This window comes from Erythranthe guttata, chromosome 5, assembly GCF_056151865.1.
Source record: "Erythranthe guttata isolate IM_541 chromosome 5, IM_541, whole genome shotgun sequence".
Taxonomy (NCBI): domain Eukaryota; kingdom Viridiplantae; phylum Streptophyta; class Magnoliopsida; order Lamiales; family Phrymaceae; genus Erythranthe; species Erythranthe guttata.
In genome coordinates this window covers 13,087,966-13,105,423 of record NC_142537.1, presented here as the reverse complement: position 1 = coordinate 13,105,423, position 17,458 = coordinate 13,087,966, and the positions used below count along the sequence as shown (strand labels likewise).

At 34.0% G+C, this 17,458-nt stretch overlaps 1 protein-coding gene across 1 annotated transcript; it reads right to left on the bottom strand.

Annotated features, from left to right (window-relative positions):
* Positions 1-2,433: 2,433 nt before the first annotated feature.
* On the bottom strand, positions 2,434-17,249 carry LOC105967351 (SNARE-interacting protein KEULE). The gene is made up of 22 exons (XM_088817709.1): positions 16,728-17,249; positions 13,893-13,951; positions 12,885-12,966; positions 11,786-11,864; positions 8,926-8,976; positions 8,678-8,774; positions 8,538-8,570; positions 8,121-8,246; positions 7,848-8,039; positions 7,673-7,756; positions 7,480-7,578; positions 7,297-7,370; positions 6,652-6,748; positions 5,582-5,707; positions 5,409-5,504; positions 4,523-4,642; positions 4,355-4,432; positions 3,512-3,714; positions 3,307-3,397; positions 3,132-3,221; positions 2,714-2,782; positions 2,434-2,590 (listed from the first exon to the last, which is right to left on the bottom strand). The coding sequence occupies exons 1-21, from the start codon at positions 16,801-16,803 to the stop codon at positions 2,729-2,731; spliced, it is 2,007 nt and encodes a 668-aa protein (XP_088673835.1). The 5' UTR covers positions 16,804-17,249; the 3' UTR covers positions 2,434-2,590; positions 2,714-2,728.
* Positions 17,250-17,458: the final 209 nt, after the last annotated feature.

Sequence of the window (17,458 nt, the reverse complement as noted above, 5' to 3'; positions counted from 1 at the left end):
GGTGTATTTTCTTGTAATTTAAAAACAATGTCTAATGGAAAAATTCAATTAAGTTACAATATTGACAAAGAAACAATTTAAGGTATCAACCTTTCTAACATGCTTCATTTAAAATCCAATTATTTACAGAATAGTCAATTTACAGAATAGTCTGTTTACATTCTAATGAACTATTTACATAATAGTCTATTAATATTTAACACAAATAGTCCATTTAATATTCAAATAACAATCAAGGCAAACAGCCAAATAGACTATTTTGATTCACAGTGTGTCGTGCGATTTTTTGACTGAACAAGTTCTACATACAAATGCCCACTAATTCCAGCAAGAATAACAGATTAATAACAATTCTTAATGAACTATTTAAACAAACATCTACGATACAGTCATATATTCTACAATTACATAATTTACAAGCAATTGTTTACAAAATAGTCTGTTTGCAGTATACTCAAACAGGATTACACTGTTTTTTTCAAAGTCATCTATTTCAACTATATACCAACAAAACCATATATGTAAGATTCAACTATTTCTATTTTAGCTAATTATAAAACAACTATTTAACAAATTCATCTATTTCAAATTATAATAATTTCCCCATAAATAAACTCAAGCCCACGATTTTCACAGTCAAGAATTCGCAATGAACTATTTACAGAATAGTCTATTTACATTCAAAACAAATAGTCGAATTAATACTCTAGGAACATTCAAGACAAACAGTCAAATAGTCTATTGTGTTTCACAGCGTGTTATGTGATTTTTTGGCTGAACAAGTTCTACATACAAAGCCCACTAATTCTAGCAAGAATAATAGATTAATTACCTGCGTCGGTTTGCCGAATGTCGTTCAATGCTTTTGTCCTGCGTTCTCCTGTTCACAAAAACAAAATGTTAAACAAATACATCTGTAGATGGTGTTTCTTGGTAGAATCGAAGATAGAATGTTAATGAACATGACTATTTCAATTGGAATACTTACTGCTCGCATACGTCTGCTTTATTTTTCGATTGCGGTGCGTTGGTGTCCATTGCTTCAAATATTTCACTTATTTTGTAGCTTCATCGCCTATTTTTTTTACCCAGGGAACGGTGCAATATTCTCGTTTCGCGGATTTTGGTGGGTGAGTTCAGGAATTTGGCAGCAATTCGAATTTTTGAGCCATAGGTTGTCGCCGGCGTAGTCGTTTAGCAGATTTAGGTTTTACAGTGGGAGTTATGGAAAGATTTGGGAGAGCGAGATTTTGGGGATAAAATCTCACACGATTTCAGCGGTCTATTTTCCTGATTTCGTGTGATTTTTTGTTTAGAAATAACGTGGCTCCAAAAAGGCTATTTTCGGGATTAATTAAAATAGTGGGTTTCCTACCAATATTGAAAATATGGCTAGATCCCCTATTATTAAAAAAACACTAGAGGGAGTTATGACTAATAGTCCCTTTAAATTTTAGGAGTCAAATGGTAGTTAAGAGATTTGATAACTCATTTAATAACTCCATTAGAGTTGCTCTAAGAGCAACTCCAATGCCAAAATATCAAAATTGAATTATCAAATATTTATTTGATATTTGAGATAATATTTTAATATTGATTAAGATTCATTTACTCCAACCATGGTTATCAAATTAATTATCTATTGAAAGTTTATGGATAATTTTATTTGTATTTGCCACATGTCAACTTGTGATTGGATGGTTAGATTGTTATATTTATGATAACTCAATTTCCGTTAAGTATATTTAAATCCCAAAATGTGAACTATCAAAATAGAACCCTTTTTAGAATTAAAAATTTCTATCTTTTAGTATTCAAATGGTGGTTAAAAGTTTGAATACCATGTTTAATAACTCATTAAAATTGCTCTAACTATCCACAATTAACTCTCTAAGAAATTTGTCTCTCTGTAATTATCTTCTTTGTATTTCTATTCTTATAATTTACATTTCATTTCATGTATTACTATCCCACAGTCACCAAACAAAAGAGCTAGATTAAATAGGTTATTTTACAAATATTTATGTATTCATTTATAAAATAATTTAGCAATTCGTAAAGAATACAAATTGTTCAAAAAATATTTTAAAATGCATTCTTTTACACATATTTCTATGTATAATATTATGTTTATACTTCATTTATGAATTACTAACTAAAAATAAAAAAGTAAAAAAAATAAAAAAAATAAAAAATGTAATTACAATGATAGCTTTTGTGCTAATTCAATAATTAACAAACCGAACCATAGAGTAGAATTCTTCTCTAGACTTACATGGATTTCCGCTTACCTATATACCATACCAACTTGCAAATGAGAGATTTCCTACCATAATAAAATATATATTCCTAAAATCTAATGCCAGAAAAAATAAAATTGAATCCTTGAGACCTTATTCAAGTGTAGAAATGGAATAGTGAATACAAAAGGGCTGAGAGAAAATGATTGATAGAAACTTAAACAGTTAAAAAGTTATCCGATATTGAAATATTTCGATTCTTGCAGCAACTGAAAGAATACTTATACACACCGTGGATTGTTGAACAATTTCACAAGCAATAAATTACAAGACACTGACATCGAACGACTCTGTGGGCAGAGAAACGGCAAACATCAAATTAAAAAAGGACAGAGAGCACATTTAACTATGAATCGATATATGATTAACAAATTTGAAAGCAGGGCAACATAATATTGCATATCGAGATTTACCAGGTGATAGACATCTTATATCTGAAGATCATCCAATGACAATTCGTCTGCAGCCATCAGCTTTAACTTCTGCAAACAACAAGTACCACACAAATGAATCTAAACTCGGAGACGTACAACAATACATGTTTCTAATCCACACACATTTACTTAAAGAATCGAAGTAAAATTTTATAGGCCAGCTCAGCATTGGATTCCACCCTCTTAGATTTTCCAGTAATTTATTATATGCATTCCATCTTAAATATCACATTTAACATACATTCTGTTTTAGTGGGTTGATATTTCTTCACAGCTCAAAACAAGAGGATTAATCGTATTTAAGGAGTCGTTTTTTACTGCACAATAGCTTGCATGGTCTTCAATAATGCACAAATGGGGACAAGGTGTACATGCAAAAAAGAATGAAGGTTTGTACCGTGATAAATTGTGGGGGATCATCAATACTCGACGACCCAAGGACAATTTCTCGTTGCAACTTTGTTGATAACTTATGGCAAACTCTTAGCTGCAAAAGAGAAAGAAAAATTGAGAAGTCAATATTGATATTCCCAAAGACGGATAGAGAAGGAAAAGAAATCTGAAAATGTTACCTCAGAACGTGTCGCCCCGCCAACAATGAACACGAAAATTCGTTGGCCCATCTTTTTGAAATCACTAGAGGCATGCCTTAAAATTGAATCACTGCAAGACAACAAAGAATAAAAAGTCTGAGATGATGCCAAATTTAAGGTGTATGGACCCACAAAAAGAAAAAAATTGTCAATGAAACAACGGAAGCGAAATTACATAAGATACCTAGAATAACCATCATCAGAATTTCGAGGACGGGCCCACGTTGACGGTCTTCTCGATCTCATTGAATGAGGAGCTGGAACTTGACCTGTCCTTAGAGATGCACTCGGAGACCCAGGGGTACCATGAAATGAACGGCTGGGTTCATTCATACATGGATAGTCATTCGTAGGTAGTTCGCCTTTGCTAAGTTTTTCAACAAGCTCCTGCAAGGAAACAAGAAAATGTTAGTATACAGTTGATAGTTGAAAGCAGGGTGACAACATAAAACACTTCGAACTGCAAATTAGAGACTAATCACAACCAAAAAAATTGCACGGGATGACAACAAAAACGAACAAACATTTCTGAATCTTGTTATCTTTGAAGTTCCACCTTTTCATAACAGACAATTGAATATATTATTCCCAAAACAAAATGGAAATGAGCCCCAAAACTCTTCCAAACATTGACTCTTTCAGAATACTTCGGTCGTATTTGGCTGTTACTGTTAGTTTTGTAGGCAACTAATCTAAATATAAAATATCGGATCCCTAATAAATATAGAATTAATTGTTTATGCAAGCACTGATGTCTTTTTGATTGGGTGAAACAATTTTATTCCTCAAAGTGATGCGTATGGGAGATCTAGTGGTTACCACATTTTCTTCTCCCGTATATCACATATAGGACGAAGGAATTCCTATAGCTTATCCTTAATCTTTTTATTCTGTTATCAATCTGTTAGTCACATAAAATAGCCAACAATTCATGTCCTCGTATTGAGAAAAGCTGTATTATTCATCCAAATCAAACACGAGATAAACATGTCCTACATGACAAAGTGAAAACAGATTTATACTAAACCTCAATCATAGGGTAAAAACGTGATAACTGCCATTTAACTTCTTCACCAGGCCGGTCTTTTCGAGCAGCATGCTTCTTCTGCAAACAAGGAAACATAAAAAATTATTTTTTATGTCTGATGCATGGATTACATAGAAATCATAATTATTTTGACAATATGCCGAGTACCTTGTGGGCATCAAACTTAAGTGAAAATGGCACAATTGAGCTTTTTTTGGTCTCTGATGATGCCTCTAGTAGTCTCATATTGTAAACAGCAGTCCTATCATCCGGTGATAGTCTAGCCAACTGGAGTACATGCATAAAGATGTTAGTTATGATAATACGTCTCACTGCTGAAATTTGCATAACCCAACTTGCAAGGATGAATAAGCAAATCAAGAAAAAGTATTTTTAACTCAACATTCAAATTCTGCCAAGTAAATGAATAAGCGAGGGGATTAATAAAAAGAATCTGAAAGAATTGAAGTAATTACTGGGGATGAATTTTGTCCATGATGAACATAGAAAGCCATGCTGACTACAGTACTCGATGAGACTGGCGGACGTATGCAACATAGAATGCATTAGCTATGCACCAAAATAATTATTTATCTCCACCATAACAAGTTAGGCCAACAAAAGACCAGATATATTAACACTAAATTATCTTCAGGCCCAATATATTTTTGGGCTAAATCAACTGCTCTTGGAACATATGGGTTAAAAGCAGGAGTTTAATGTAATAGAAATTAGAAATTTTTAGCTCGATAGACTGACTGTTGATCTTTGATGTGTAGATGGCGACAAAGATGGTCCAAATCATTTTCAGGAATTAGACTTTGTTAGTTGTTTCTAGATCCCAAAATAATCAAGAATCTGATAAAATTGCAATACTTCTGAGTTACTTACACTGTTGACCTAAAGCTAATGCATACTGTTAAATTATATCGAAAGGGCAAAACTAAGTTGTGGCACAGCATGTGCAGTTGAGCCTGACCATAATACACATTTGCACGTGATAACACATAGCGCATGGCTGCCATATTGAAAAACGGTAAGGAATAACACTAACCTCCATCAATTTTGATATTTTGTCATCCTCAAACTTCTCAGGATAAACAGCTGCGTAAATCATCAATAATCGCAATTTGTTTTCACGCGATACATCCTGCCAATAGTTGTTGATTATAGATCAGCAAATATCCTTGTCAATGTTTAGAGGAAAAAGAAGAATAAAACGGTCACCTCTTTAACTCGAAGAAAATTAATCAGTTCTTTTGTTCCCGCGTCTGCAAACACAAGATCCTGCTCTAGTTGGCCAACTTCTTTAAGCCCCGTTTCCCGGATAATTTTGTTAATTTTTCCTGCAATCTATAGAAGAAAAATAAAATTAGCTAATTGAAAAGAAGAAAAAGATCTAATTCAGATATTTTTACGATGATAAATACATATTTCTTGTCGCTATTTTTCAACATTAGGAAAGTAATTGGGATTTTTACTTATCTTATTCAACAAAGTTTTGACAGATCAATTAGGATTGTTTTTCCTATTTTTTTGTAAACCACTTGATTAGGCTTCCTCGCTTCTATTTCTTTACTTTATTGCTCAGGTTTATTATTATCAATGAGAAGAAATTATCTACTATCCAAAACTCGTTAGACCCTTAATGAGTGTAAACTGTAAACTTTCTACATACGAGCTATAAGCTAATCAATTATAAGTTCACGAAGTACAATACTTAATGTAGCAATTAATAGTTTTTTGGGACTGATTAAAGGTGTCTTGCTACCAAATTATGACATGCACTACACAATTTCTTGACTCAGTAACAAAAGGTAAATTAAATTAATTCTCCGAGAAATTGATTAAGCCTAGACTTTTATTGTGATAAATAAACCTAAATTTCAGAACATATCTCAAGAGGATAATTAATTCAGCAACATAATGGTTCAATTATATTTTCATATCACAATTGAAGTATAGGCAGATCTTTCCAAAAGCTTTTTCCACTTTGTGGGGAGTATATAAAAGTCGGATATGGTATTTGATTAAGATCTTCAATTTACTAAGCATCGGTAGGACTTAAGCCATGGTGTATGTGAAGTGCCATAAAACTACATAAGAATACATGATAGACAGAAAATTAATCCCTTGGTAAATAAGCCCAAAGCAGATATTTATTATAATTAATAAACTAGTATACATACTTTTTGAAGATTAATCCAGCCATAATTTTGTGCCAATAAAATTATTTAAAATCAAGCATTGACAAAGTATGACAGCTAAAAGATGGAAATGGAAAAGGCAAGACTCACATCAACATGGAGCGAGAGCTTTTCAATTTGTTCACTATACTGAGGCAAAGCTTGAACCATCTTTTGCAAATCCCGAGTAGACAATTCACCACCATCTCTGCACATAATTTTTACATAAGATACAATAACCAACAGACAATAAAAGAAAATTTTGATATCCTTAGAATTGTTATGGGTTCAACCTATACTACTAGATTGAAAATGCTAGAGATCAATTAAAAAAAATAAGATATTCAAAAATTAGAAAGAATCCATCTAGCAGGTAACAGAACTCATAGTCCTTGATAATAAGACACAGGAGAGAACAATTATGCATAAATACTAGCCAGCGAAACAATTTTAAAAAACAATTAGGAATTCATGACAGTCGGACAGCTCAGCATACCAATCAGTAGCAACTAACTCTTACATGAACAGAGATAGTTGGTGGACTCTTGGAACTACGTATAACATCCCTCGTTCGATATGATACAATATTTAATGTTTTCATGGAGATAAGTTCAGATATTTTAATATAAATTTCTCTAGTATCGAGATTTATGTAGTGCTAAGTAATCTTCTATATTAGAGTTCACATTAGATTCTAAAGAATTTCATTTCATTCAGGGAAGTACCAAAATGTACTAAGATGCATAAAGAACCAACCTTGAACCATGTATTTGTGCAGCTTTATTTTTTGATACAAAGTTTGTCATCTTCTCATGCAACCGTTCACTAGCCTGACAAGTTAATATTGATCAGAGATTTTTCCTTTTTTACACGACAATATAGACTCTCTTCAAAACCAAATACTTAAAAACGAATTGAAAGCTTCTGCATGCTACATACATCAGCTATATGTGCATGCCGAAGCTCTAGCCAGATAGGGTCATGATCTTCCAAAAGGACCTCCTTCTTCTCAGGAACACCACCATTTTTGCCTGGGATCTGAGCAATATCACTACTTGAAGTTACTGAAAGTGGCCAAGGAATTTCAAAACAACTATGCAACAATATGCTATAAAATTTATAGAGGCTTTACCTCATGGACATATTTATTCCCTTCCATGTTAAGTAAATCATGGCACATGGCATCATACGTCCATTCATGTATAACTGGAGCAATCTGCATGGGAAATATAAAAATATTGTACATGATAAGGACCCAATAAGGATTTTGATATGAAAATGACTGTACATGAAGATTAGCTGGAAACCTGGTCTATCGATCTATCTAAAATAAGAAGCTCGCATGTCTCAGACTGGGGGAAGTTAGGGAGGTTGGATTTATATTTCATAAGAGAATTCCAAACACCAGCAGCAAGCTTTGTAGGAATTAGATCACGAAAAGTTGTCATTGTAGTAGGATCGAGGGATTTGGGAGCACGGTAGCGTACATATGGAAACTCCTGTGACATTAAAATATTATAAAGGGCTTCAACTCTACTCCCACTAGTGTTGAGCCGACATTCATAACTTAAATCACGTACCCTCAATGATGCAAATACTGTACCTATGCGGTTAGCCATCAAATTCAAACATGCGTCACCTTTGCGAGAGCTTTCTTCATCCCCAAAGAGGTCCTCAAGGGCTCTCTCATTGTCAGTGATAAAACCCTGTGATTATACACGAACAGTTTAAAACTTAACAGAAAGGGCGGGAAACAGACTGAAACCTATCTAAACGTAGACATATCCACGAATTAAGTAAGAAAAATTGGAAGTATTGTCTAGATGTATGCATATCCACAAAAAGAATAGGATAAAACCATGTTCCGTCGCCTTTTTATATAGCATTAGCATCTCCAATTTCACACGTTCTTTCCTTAAATTATGCCACAAAAATATGGACACTCTTCTTCTTAGAGAAGAGAAAATAAATCCACACAAATATGAAGGATTACGCACCTGGCTATCTATGGCAAAATATTCCAAGTTCATCTGTAGATTTCAAATTTAAAATCAGAATAAAGCCCAAACCTAGGTCTATGGTATAAAGCTTGTATCAAAGAAGAAGAAGGAAAAAGACAATAAATTGTAATGATAACCTCTCTCAATGCACCGATGCGAGATAAAACACTTCCATCTCTCTTAACGTGATTAACCAATTCTCGGGCAACAGGTGAGCTGAAGAAGACGAACGCCCTAATGGCAGAACAAAAGTAGGAAAAGAGATATGAGTCACAGGAAATAATTTACTGAATGATTGTTTCAGGTAACTCGAGAAGGTGAGGCAGAAAGATGCCATAAAACTGTAGAGAAGAACAGAAAACAAATAATCAAATACTTGACATACTTTTTGTATAATGGCGACCTTCCAGACATATCAGAGAGGAAGATAACAATGCTGCATATCAAGAAAAACAACAGATGAAAACATGATGAGAGGGTTAAGGAAAAAAACAAATATAAAAACATGAATTTCAAGAAGAAAGATTGATCCGATTAAGTAGAGAGAAAGGGAGGGGTGTCAGCTACAATAAATTATAAATTAAAAGGATATTGGTAAACTAACATGTAATGGGTTCATCTGATACATACAAGAGTGCACTGAACTAATGAATAATTTGTTTACCAATATCGCTTCAGGATGGTATTTTTTATCTCCATCCAAATTCAACGAATGATAGTTGAATGGTTGTTACATTTACTGAATCAAACTAGGAATCAAAATAAAGCCTTGTAGTTCATGCTAGTTAGGAGAAATATAGGCAGTTAAGACAAGGATAAAAATCTGCAAACAACATACATCCTATGAATGGGGCCAGGTAAGGTGTGACAGATCATACAACCGAACAAGAAAGAAACAAGATATTAAACAGCAAATTCAATTGCAAGAAATTAATACTGTGATGGTAGCAGGACAAAAAAGAAACAAATCGCTCTTTCGATAGGTGACCCAGTTGCAAGAAAGGCATATTAAGCAGCAAATTCAATAATTTATGCAAGATATTCAAACATCTCAAATTTGAAGTATGATTTGTGGCTCAACTAGGAGAGACATGTCCCAAATTAAGAGGCTTATATGACTAGAGTTTTTCTGCCGTTCTCATACTTATCAAGAGTAACAATCAAACTAATATCTATCTCTTTCCTAAGGGATAAGGTATCATTTTCTCCGGCCATTTTCATGCTTCATTAAATACTAACGTAAGGATTCTAAAAACATATTTAATAATTAGAAAAAATTAAACAAGGATCTTTTGTTATGTCAAGATACAAATGACGATTGCGCCCGTCATCCGAGGATTAGGAAAGACATCAATTTGCGCTACACACAAAAAATATTTCTATGACCTATTTATCTAGAGAAAACACTCTCTACTCGCGTAAAGTGCCTTCTTTTTCAGCATCCCCAAGGTATTATGTAAGAGATTCCTATTAATATCCAAAAATGGAAACAAACATCATAAGGTACAATTTCGGGTAGTGCATAGAGGCACATACCACCAATAAACACACAACTCAGACATGGAGATACATGGAACACCTTGCTTGCCACCTTACATCCCCTTCTTGAAATGAGCAATAACCCACCTAATGGTCATATCTATGGTTACTACACACGTGAAATACGCCTTCCATGTGAAGAGGAATAAGAACTAAGGAAAGAACCTTTCAGACCAACAAATCACTTTTGAGACAAGTCCCATTTTTATCCACTCCTTGGCAGATTTAGGTCCAATTCACATATATTCAAACATTCACATTCTTAGATTAGGTGAAGTATGGGCTACTGTACACAAATTGTTCATTACCGTCGAACATGAAAATAAGAGTTATGATAATCATTTAAAAGTGAAATATGGATCCAAGACATGCAAGAACAGGAGTGAGGTCAGCATCAGACAGCACATATATGCAAACAAATTCACATTCTTAGATCAAGTGTGGGCTAATGTATACACACACATAGTTTATCGCCATAAAACATGCATATTAGTACATAATGCATATATTGCAGAAATGATGATCAATTAAAATTGAAATAAGGATCCAAGACACCAAATCGGGGGGAACTTTAATATACATACTCTATTAACTAATTTAAACGTGCATATGTTAAAGGTACTAGGAGGCCTTTAGTAAACTTGATTTCTCTAGTTTTCTTTGATATCATAAAATCTAAACATTAGTGCATATTTTGTAGAAATTCCTAACATAATTGCCTTCTCTACAAAATTTTCAAAAAGGAGAAACAAATCCTGATCCCGTGAGGCCCTTATATTGAGTAAGTGTATACTTTTTGTTTAATGTCTTATGTTCTTATATATATATAGACTAAATTAAGTGTTCCATAGTGACCACCTAGATGCTGCATCCTTTTGTCATTCTTTCTTAAGTGACATGCATTTCAGGCTACCTGTCATAACACCTGTCATAACTCTAAATTCGCCCGATGAGGTGTCACGCCTCGTACCTCTGTTTATCTGTATACAACATTTATCACATGCACTTGTTTGGACCTAATGCTATCATGTGGCAAAATTCATTTAGAAGTTCCCATTTTAATTGCAACTAAATCAGAAATACAGAACCGACAGAATAAGTGTATCCTCTGTGTTGCAAAATTCCTAGCCTTGGCCCAAATCTTCTCACCAACAAATAAGAATAGTTCTTCTCAGTTACAACCATAAATTGCCTATACTTTTTTTCTTAATTTAATGTGAGCAATTACAATTTTATTATGGAACAAAATGGACGAAATGAATCAACTTCAAGGAACGCAGAGAGAGATGAACTTGCGCCTCACAAGATAAGCACAATTATGGCATCAAATGATCTTCTTATAAGCCACTAGTTCTAGAAATTCTGCTATTATGCCGACAAATTGTCAACAAGTGGCCAAGAAATAATATATTATACGTACAAGTTAAGTGATATCCACTAAAAAATACACACGGATAGATAGGGAGAGATGGTAACAAGGGGTGCGTATACATAATGATTCACTTCATCACAAACTCTTTTCAGTCATCCAATATACTTGCTTTTTCAAAACTTCAGACAGTTTCATGCAAAAAATAAATTAAATATCTATTAGGATGCTCTAAAATCATTGGATAGCTCAAATTTTACTTTTCAACCCCATAAAATACTACTAGCACAAGATGTCAAAACTTAAAAATAGACAATAGTGAGTGAAAGTTTCGTACTTTTCTTTGGTAGGTTGTATGAAATATATGGCATCCATGGCTGGTAGTGGTTGTCTTCGCTTGTGTATATCTTCCACCACTGCAGGTAATGGAACATGATTACTTCTCTATCTCCAAACAGACAATGATAGTTTATAACATGCATGTTCTACCAAAGCTGGACTATTACACAGGTTATGCACAAATATCTAACATAGAATGGATCCACTAACTTATCATGAACCGCATAATTAAGAAATAAAGACGTCACCACACCTTCACAAACATTCATAATCAAGTACAAAGATAATCAAAGACTATGCTTACAGCAGAAGTTAGGTAACACCAAAGATTCTTAAAAACGTATGGAGGGCATAAACTTGGGAACATGCGTAAAACAGAAACTAATACAACAAGGATATCTATTGTGTAGCTAAGTGGTTTATGCCATTTAGCTAAGACCAGATATGCCAGAAAAGGCACAAAAGAAAAGTAACCGTAATAAAAATTATTAATACCTGAAATATTTGATGAAACCGTTTATATAGAGATGAAGATGTACTTGAAGTCACTTCTTACTACATAGCTTTTTTCAGAAAGTTGTATATTACCCGCTCGATCGCAATTTGAATGTTATAGTTTGATTTAACGGTTTTAAACGATGTTCGAAAAACTGCTAGTTTCAAATAATCGCCGAGTTAGTGCAATCATATCAAACTTATCCAATCTTCCAACTGATTTATTATGTTATTTTCTAGCACTGTATTTAAGGACATGAAATCAATTTCTATGTTTAATAGTTTCAGCACATTTTCTTAATAAATAATCGAATTACAGGATACTGTATTCACAAAAATAGTCAAGAAGTCAAGTTGACTAGTTCACAACACAAAATGAATACTTATTGTAGGAGGTAGTATATTCCAAGTACATATACTTAATTGGAACATTTTGAAGAAATTTCAATGTTTCATGAAAATAAAGCATGTACGAGAAATATCCCAAACCTGACCAACCATATTGAAAATATTATCATCATAGAGGTCAAAAACATAACAAAAGCAAGGGATGAAAAGAAGAAAGATACAATTTTCTCTGGGACTGCCCTTTTATTTCTTACATGATACTCCTTCATCTGTAATATCTGCCATCTTGCACGCATAAGACATTATTTTAACTGTTACCTTGTCCATGATGAGTACCTACATGTCGGAATGTCAAAATTGGAAGGTAACAAAATCAAAATGTAAATGAGTAAAGGAATAAACAATGGCAAGGGATATTACAAGATAGTGCATATGAAATTAAAGTGGAGTGATGTCTTTATACAGAAAACAAGGATAAACAGTATTAATATAATCTCCTATTGGTTGTGATGATTCAAACAGGACAATTTCCATTTTGAGCTTGTTCTGGCATGGACAAACTTGGCATGGATACTGCACTTAGCGATAAGCTGGAGACATGAGGCAAAAACTTTTACATCTTAAAAGTAACGCAAAAATAGAGATATTGGGTCTAACAAGTAAGGCGAGCAAATTTCTCTATTAACGCAATCGCAACTAATGGTTTCAGATTCAGAAAACCTTGGGACCTGATAGAATTTGAATGATATCAAAAGATTTAGATTGACCCTGGGTCAAAGAAGAAAGACAAGAAAAATAGTTCAAACTAGATCCCTAAAACGCAAGAACATTAAATTGGTTCAGAATGTCAAATGTTAAAACATTGATATTCGCCCTTTGGAAGGAAAGATAAAACTAAACTGAGAACCTTATCAAATCTGATCAAAGAGCCACTCCATAACACTTGCTCCCCAAATAAAATATATCCATGATCTATTATAGGTGTACTAGTATGGATGAATGATTTTCCAAAATGCTGTTTATATCAGTTTGGTGAACTTGTAAGGATAGATCTCAGAGAATTCCCGAAGATATTGGTGACTTCTCTGATATAGACACTTAAGGCATTAAGCACTAAACAGCTCCTTGGCAAAGAAATAGATTCGTTCTGACTTAAACCCATAAACATAAAGACAAGCACTAGCAGTCCTTTTAGCCAAACCCTGCAAACCTTTATCAGATTTGAGAAAGTAAGAGATATTCAGCATACAAGTTGCTCCTACCTTCCAACTTGACTTTGAGTCCCCTGTCTTGGCTGATCGAAGCATTTCATACAATAATCCTGTAAATTGACGAAGGAAACATTAACTACATTAAATAACTTAAATAATTCATTAACCTATAAGGATGCAGCCATGATAAACAGAAGCGGTGCACTAATATGGATATTCAAAGATTACGGAATCGTATAATACGAGCACCACACAAGTCACAATAGAGGCCAGAGTAACACCAGGAATCACAAACTGGTACTACCACGTAGATAACAGCTTCTAAATGACTAGAATGGAAATTGTGAAGGTTTCACATTGATTGTTATCATGCTTAGTCACAGGCATCTAGAACAGATGTAAATGGAAGCCTTACTCTAAGTTGAGAAGGTCAATAGTTTTCTTTAACCGTATGCATTAATAAACGCTATCTAGAAGTTGTATATTTGGGATTTGTTTAGAAATCAACAATTTCAAGTGATAAAGGAGTGCAGTCCCTGAACCCAACTAGAAACACAATATAGAAATCAAATTAAAGTTCCTCGATACTAAAAGAACAAAAAATCAGAAATAAGTTTTCAACTATTACTCAGATACTCAGATCTTGCTTTTGCGAGCTTTTCTGTTTGTTTCTTCCATGACAAAGAGTACAGGCAAGTGATCCTTTTGGGACGGTACAAAGATCTACTTCTCTCTATCATACTCCTAAATAGTAAGTTATCTTTGTCCCACATGTTTATCCACCCTAGCTTAGCAAAAGTGTGAAAGCAAGTAGGTCTCAATCAAGTGATTTACAAACGATAAAATGCCTCCGAGAAGGTGCACCATTGAACGTGAGAGTTAAACAACAATTAGAGTTGGAGAACATGTCCAAAATAACAAAGCCTAATTTAGTAATTTATCGCTTCACTCTATCACATTCGCAACTCAATCAATATTGACAGATCAAATTCATGCAAGAATTATCAATGTCAGCATGAAATCTGTAGTTACATTCATCTACATCTTGCTGCCTCCTCTATACAGTTTAAGTTACCCAGATCACTAACGAACACAGATTTTTTTATTGTATAAAAGAAAGAATAATTCACAAACATGAGTAGAACAATCTGGAAGTAAATGTCACAAAGAGAAGGAAAAATTAAGATAACGAAGAATCTATATGAGAGAGTGCTTACGAAGAGAAGAACAACAGAAAATGCATACAATATCAAATTTATCAACTTCACTAAAACCAAAAATTATACAAGGTTTCATGCACGTAAAGAAATTCTCCCTCCAAAACAAAGGAGTACTAATTTTAATATAAGATTGGTCCTAGAAAACTAGAAAGACGAAATACCATAAAAATAGCAAAAATTTGGAGCTCCTAAAGACATTACATTGAAAGATACAATATTCAAACTCAGGATTCAAAGATTATATTACACACTTTTTTACCACCAAGAAGTTGGTTTCTTCTACTAGAACTTTAGACATTCATTATCACTAGCAGAATTCCTTAGGAACAAGTAATACATCACAACTTTAGCCTAGTAATTGAACACGAGAAAGAAATACAAATTCAATCTAAAAGTAGGTACAAAAATCTAAAATAAGGAAAAACTAATATAAGATCAGGCAGATAAAAAGTGAACGAGAGAATAGAAACAAAAGTTTAAGCCACGCAAGGGTTATGAGAAGATTCACAACATGATCTTAATTGTTTTTTTCTTATTCTTTTTAATCAACTCCAGCAAAATGGAGGGATTGCACAAAACCGATACACCTCTATGACTAGCACAAATGACGGGACTTTCAAGCCGCAAATAACATAGAACCCGCATATATAATGTAAAATAACAGAACTTACTCAAGAGACTCTTTACACAGAATAGATGTTTACCTTCTGATCATAGAAGGCTGCTTCTTTTTTTTTCTTTTTTGTACCTTCGATCTAATATGAAACGTTTTATTTACTTTTTTCTTGGGTTAAACTTGTAATTCAATTTCAATATATATGTTAAAAAATTTATAACTACCACCGCCACGTCTGTATTGAGAAGGTTGTTCTATGTTCTTCAACAATTAAAAGGTAAAAAACTAAACAACTACTAGAGATACAGTTTTTCCAGCTTCATAGAAAATGAAGATCATTATTGATCGCTTATCTTCAAATTGCACATTCAACTGCCAGTTTGATATATTTTTTGAAGGAATTATTAAGACCATCATCCTACCCCTTTGTGGTTGTTACTCTGAACTGGGTGATATTTAACAGTATTCTACACAAAACACCTCATATCAAAACAAGTTCCTTCTGTCAAAACTCGTTGAATGATTTTCGACAATGTAAAAGATGTGAACTAAATTCTCCACCCCAAGACATCTAACAATTCAAATCTAAAATTACTCTCAAAACCTGTACTTTTCCATCAAGTTATATAAATTTACATGATGCCAATGCTTTCGGAAACTATCCATAATTATGTTACAGTTATTGAAAGGGCAGCGGATTCTCAATAAGCCTCACATGCTAACCAATTACAGCCCCCACCCCCAATCCACCCACCCCCAATCCACTCACCCCCAGTAATTCCATGTAAGCAATCTACTGCCAAAGTTAAAAAAACAAATAGACGAAGATCACGAATTCCATCATAGCAGATACCGTTAAAAATCGAAAGCTAAAAACAAACTCCCCGGAGTTCTTCAGGGAAACCATATCAATCTAAAGAGCAAAACCAAGGCATTCCATTCCAATCAGTCCGATCACATGGAAACATATGAGCAAACTCAAAAATTGAACAAACAAACTCTCAACACATAATACAAACAAGGCGTACAGAAGAGGCAAAATTGACTTACTGTCGCGACTAATTTGGCGGAAAGTCTTGTACTCGCTGCCCCCCTGCGAAGAGGTATCCGAATCCGACATCGACATGGTGTAGCAGAAGCTTCCGCCCTAATTTCTTCCCTCCCTAATCGATCAGTGATCGGCGCGAACGGTGTTGATCGGAAGTTCAGAGTTCTAATTTGTGGGTTGTAGAGAGAGAAAGGGGGGGGAGAGAGAGAGAGAGAGGGAAAAATCTTAAGAGGGAAGGAAAATGGAAGGAGGAAGGGGAGAAAATGGAAATTGAATTCGGGTTTATTGGTGGTGGTGGGCTTGACTGGTCAGGTCATGCCCCGATTGTTGAATTGTGTGAGACTAAGCAAAGTCTAAATCCGGTTCGGGCGGGTCAAGTTGTGTTGTGGGTGGCGGTTCCTTTGGTGGTTCTTAAGTTTTGAGGTTTCTCTCTCTATATTTGTGCAGAAACAGAAGAAATATAAAGTTCTGCGTTGATGAAGCAGATGGATTGTTATTTGAGATTTCAGATTAGTATTTTGTTTGAGAATGGTCAAATCAATATCTTAAATATATATTCCCGTTTTAATTCCTCATATATATATTTAATATGTTCTATTTTGTTGTTTTCTTATAATGAAGGAACTCGTGTATTGGATAAACACACACTCTCGTATAATAGCTTGCAAATCATACGAGAGACGTAAACCAAACTAAGTTAACCATGTGTGACAAGTTCGACCCAGCACCAAGG

Bases quoted from the DNA above. Each gene is read 5' to 3' on its own strand.
- LOC105967351 (XM_088817709.1), bottom strand. From the start codon at position 16,803: ATGTCGATGTCGGATTCGGATACCTCTTCGCAGGGGGGCAGCGAGTAC. The intron at 12,967-13,892 runs GTAGGAGCAACT...TCCGACATGTAG, and splicing joins ACTCAAAGTCAAGTTGGAAG to GTACTCATCATGGACAAGGT. The intron at 4,643-5,408 runs GTTAGTGTTATT...CATGTACTCCAG, and splicing joins AAATATCAAAATTGATGGAG to TTGGCTAGACTATCACCGGA.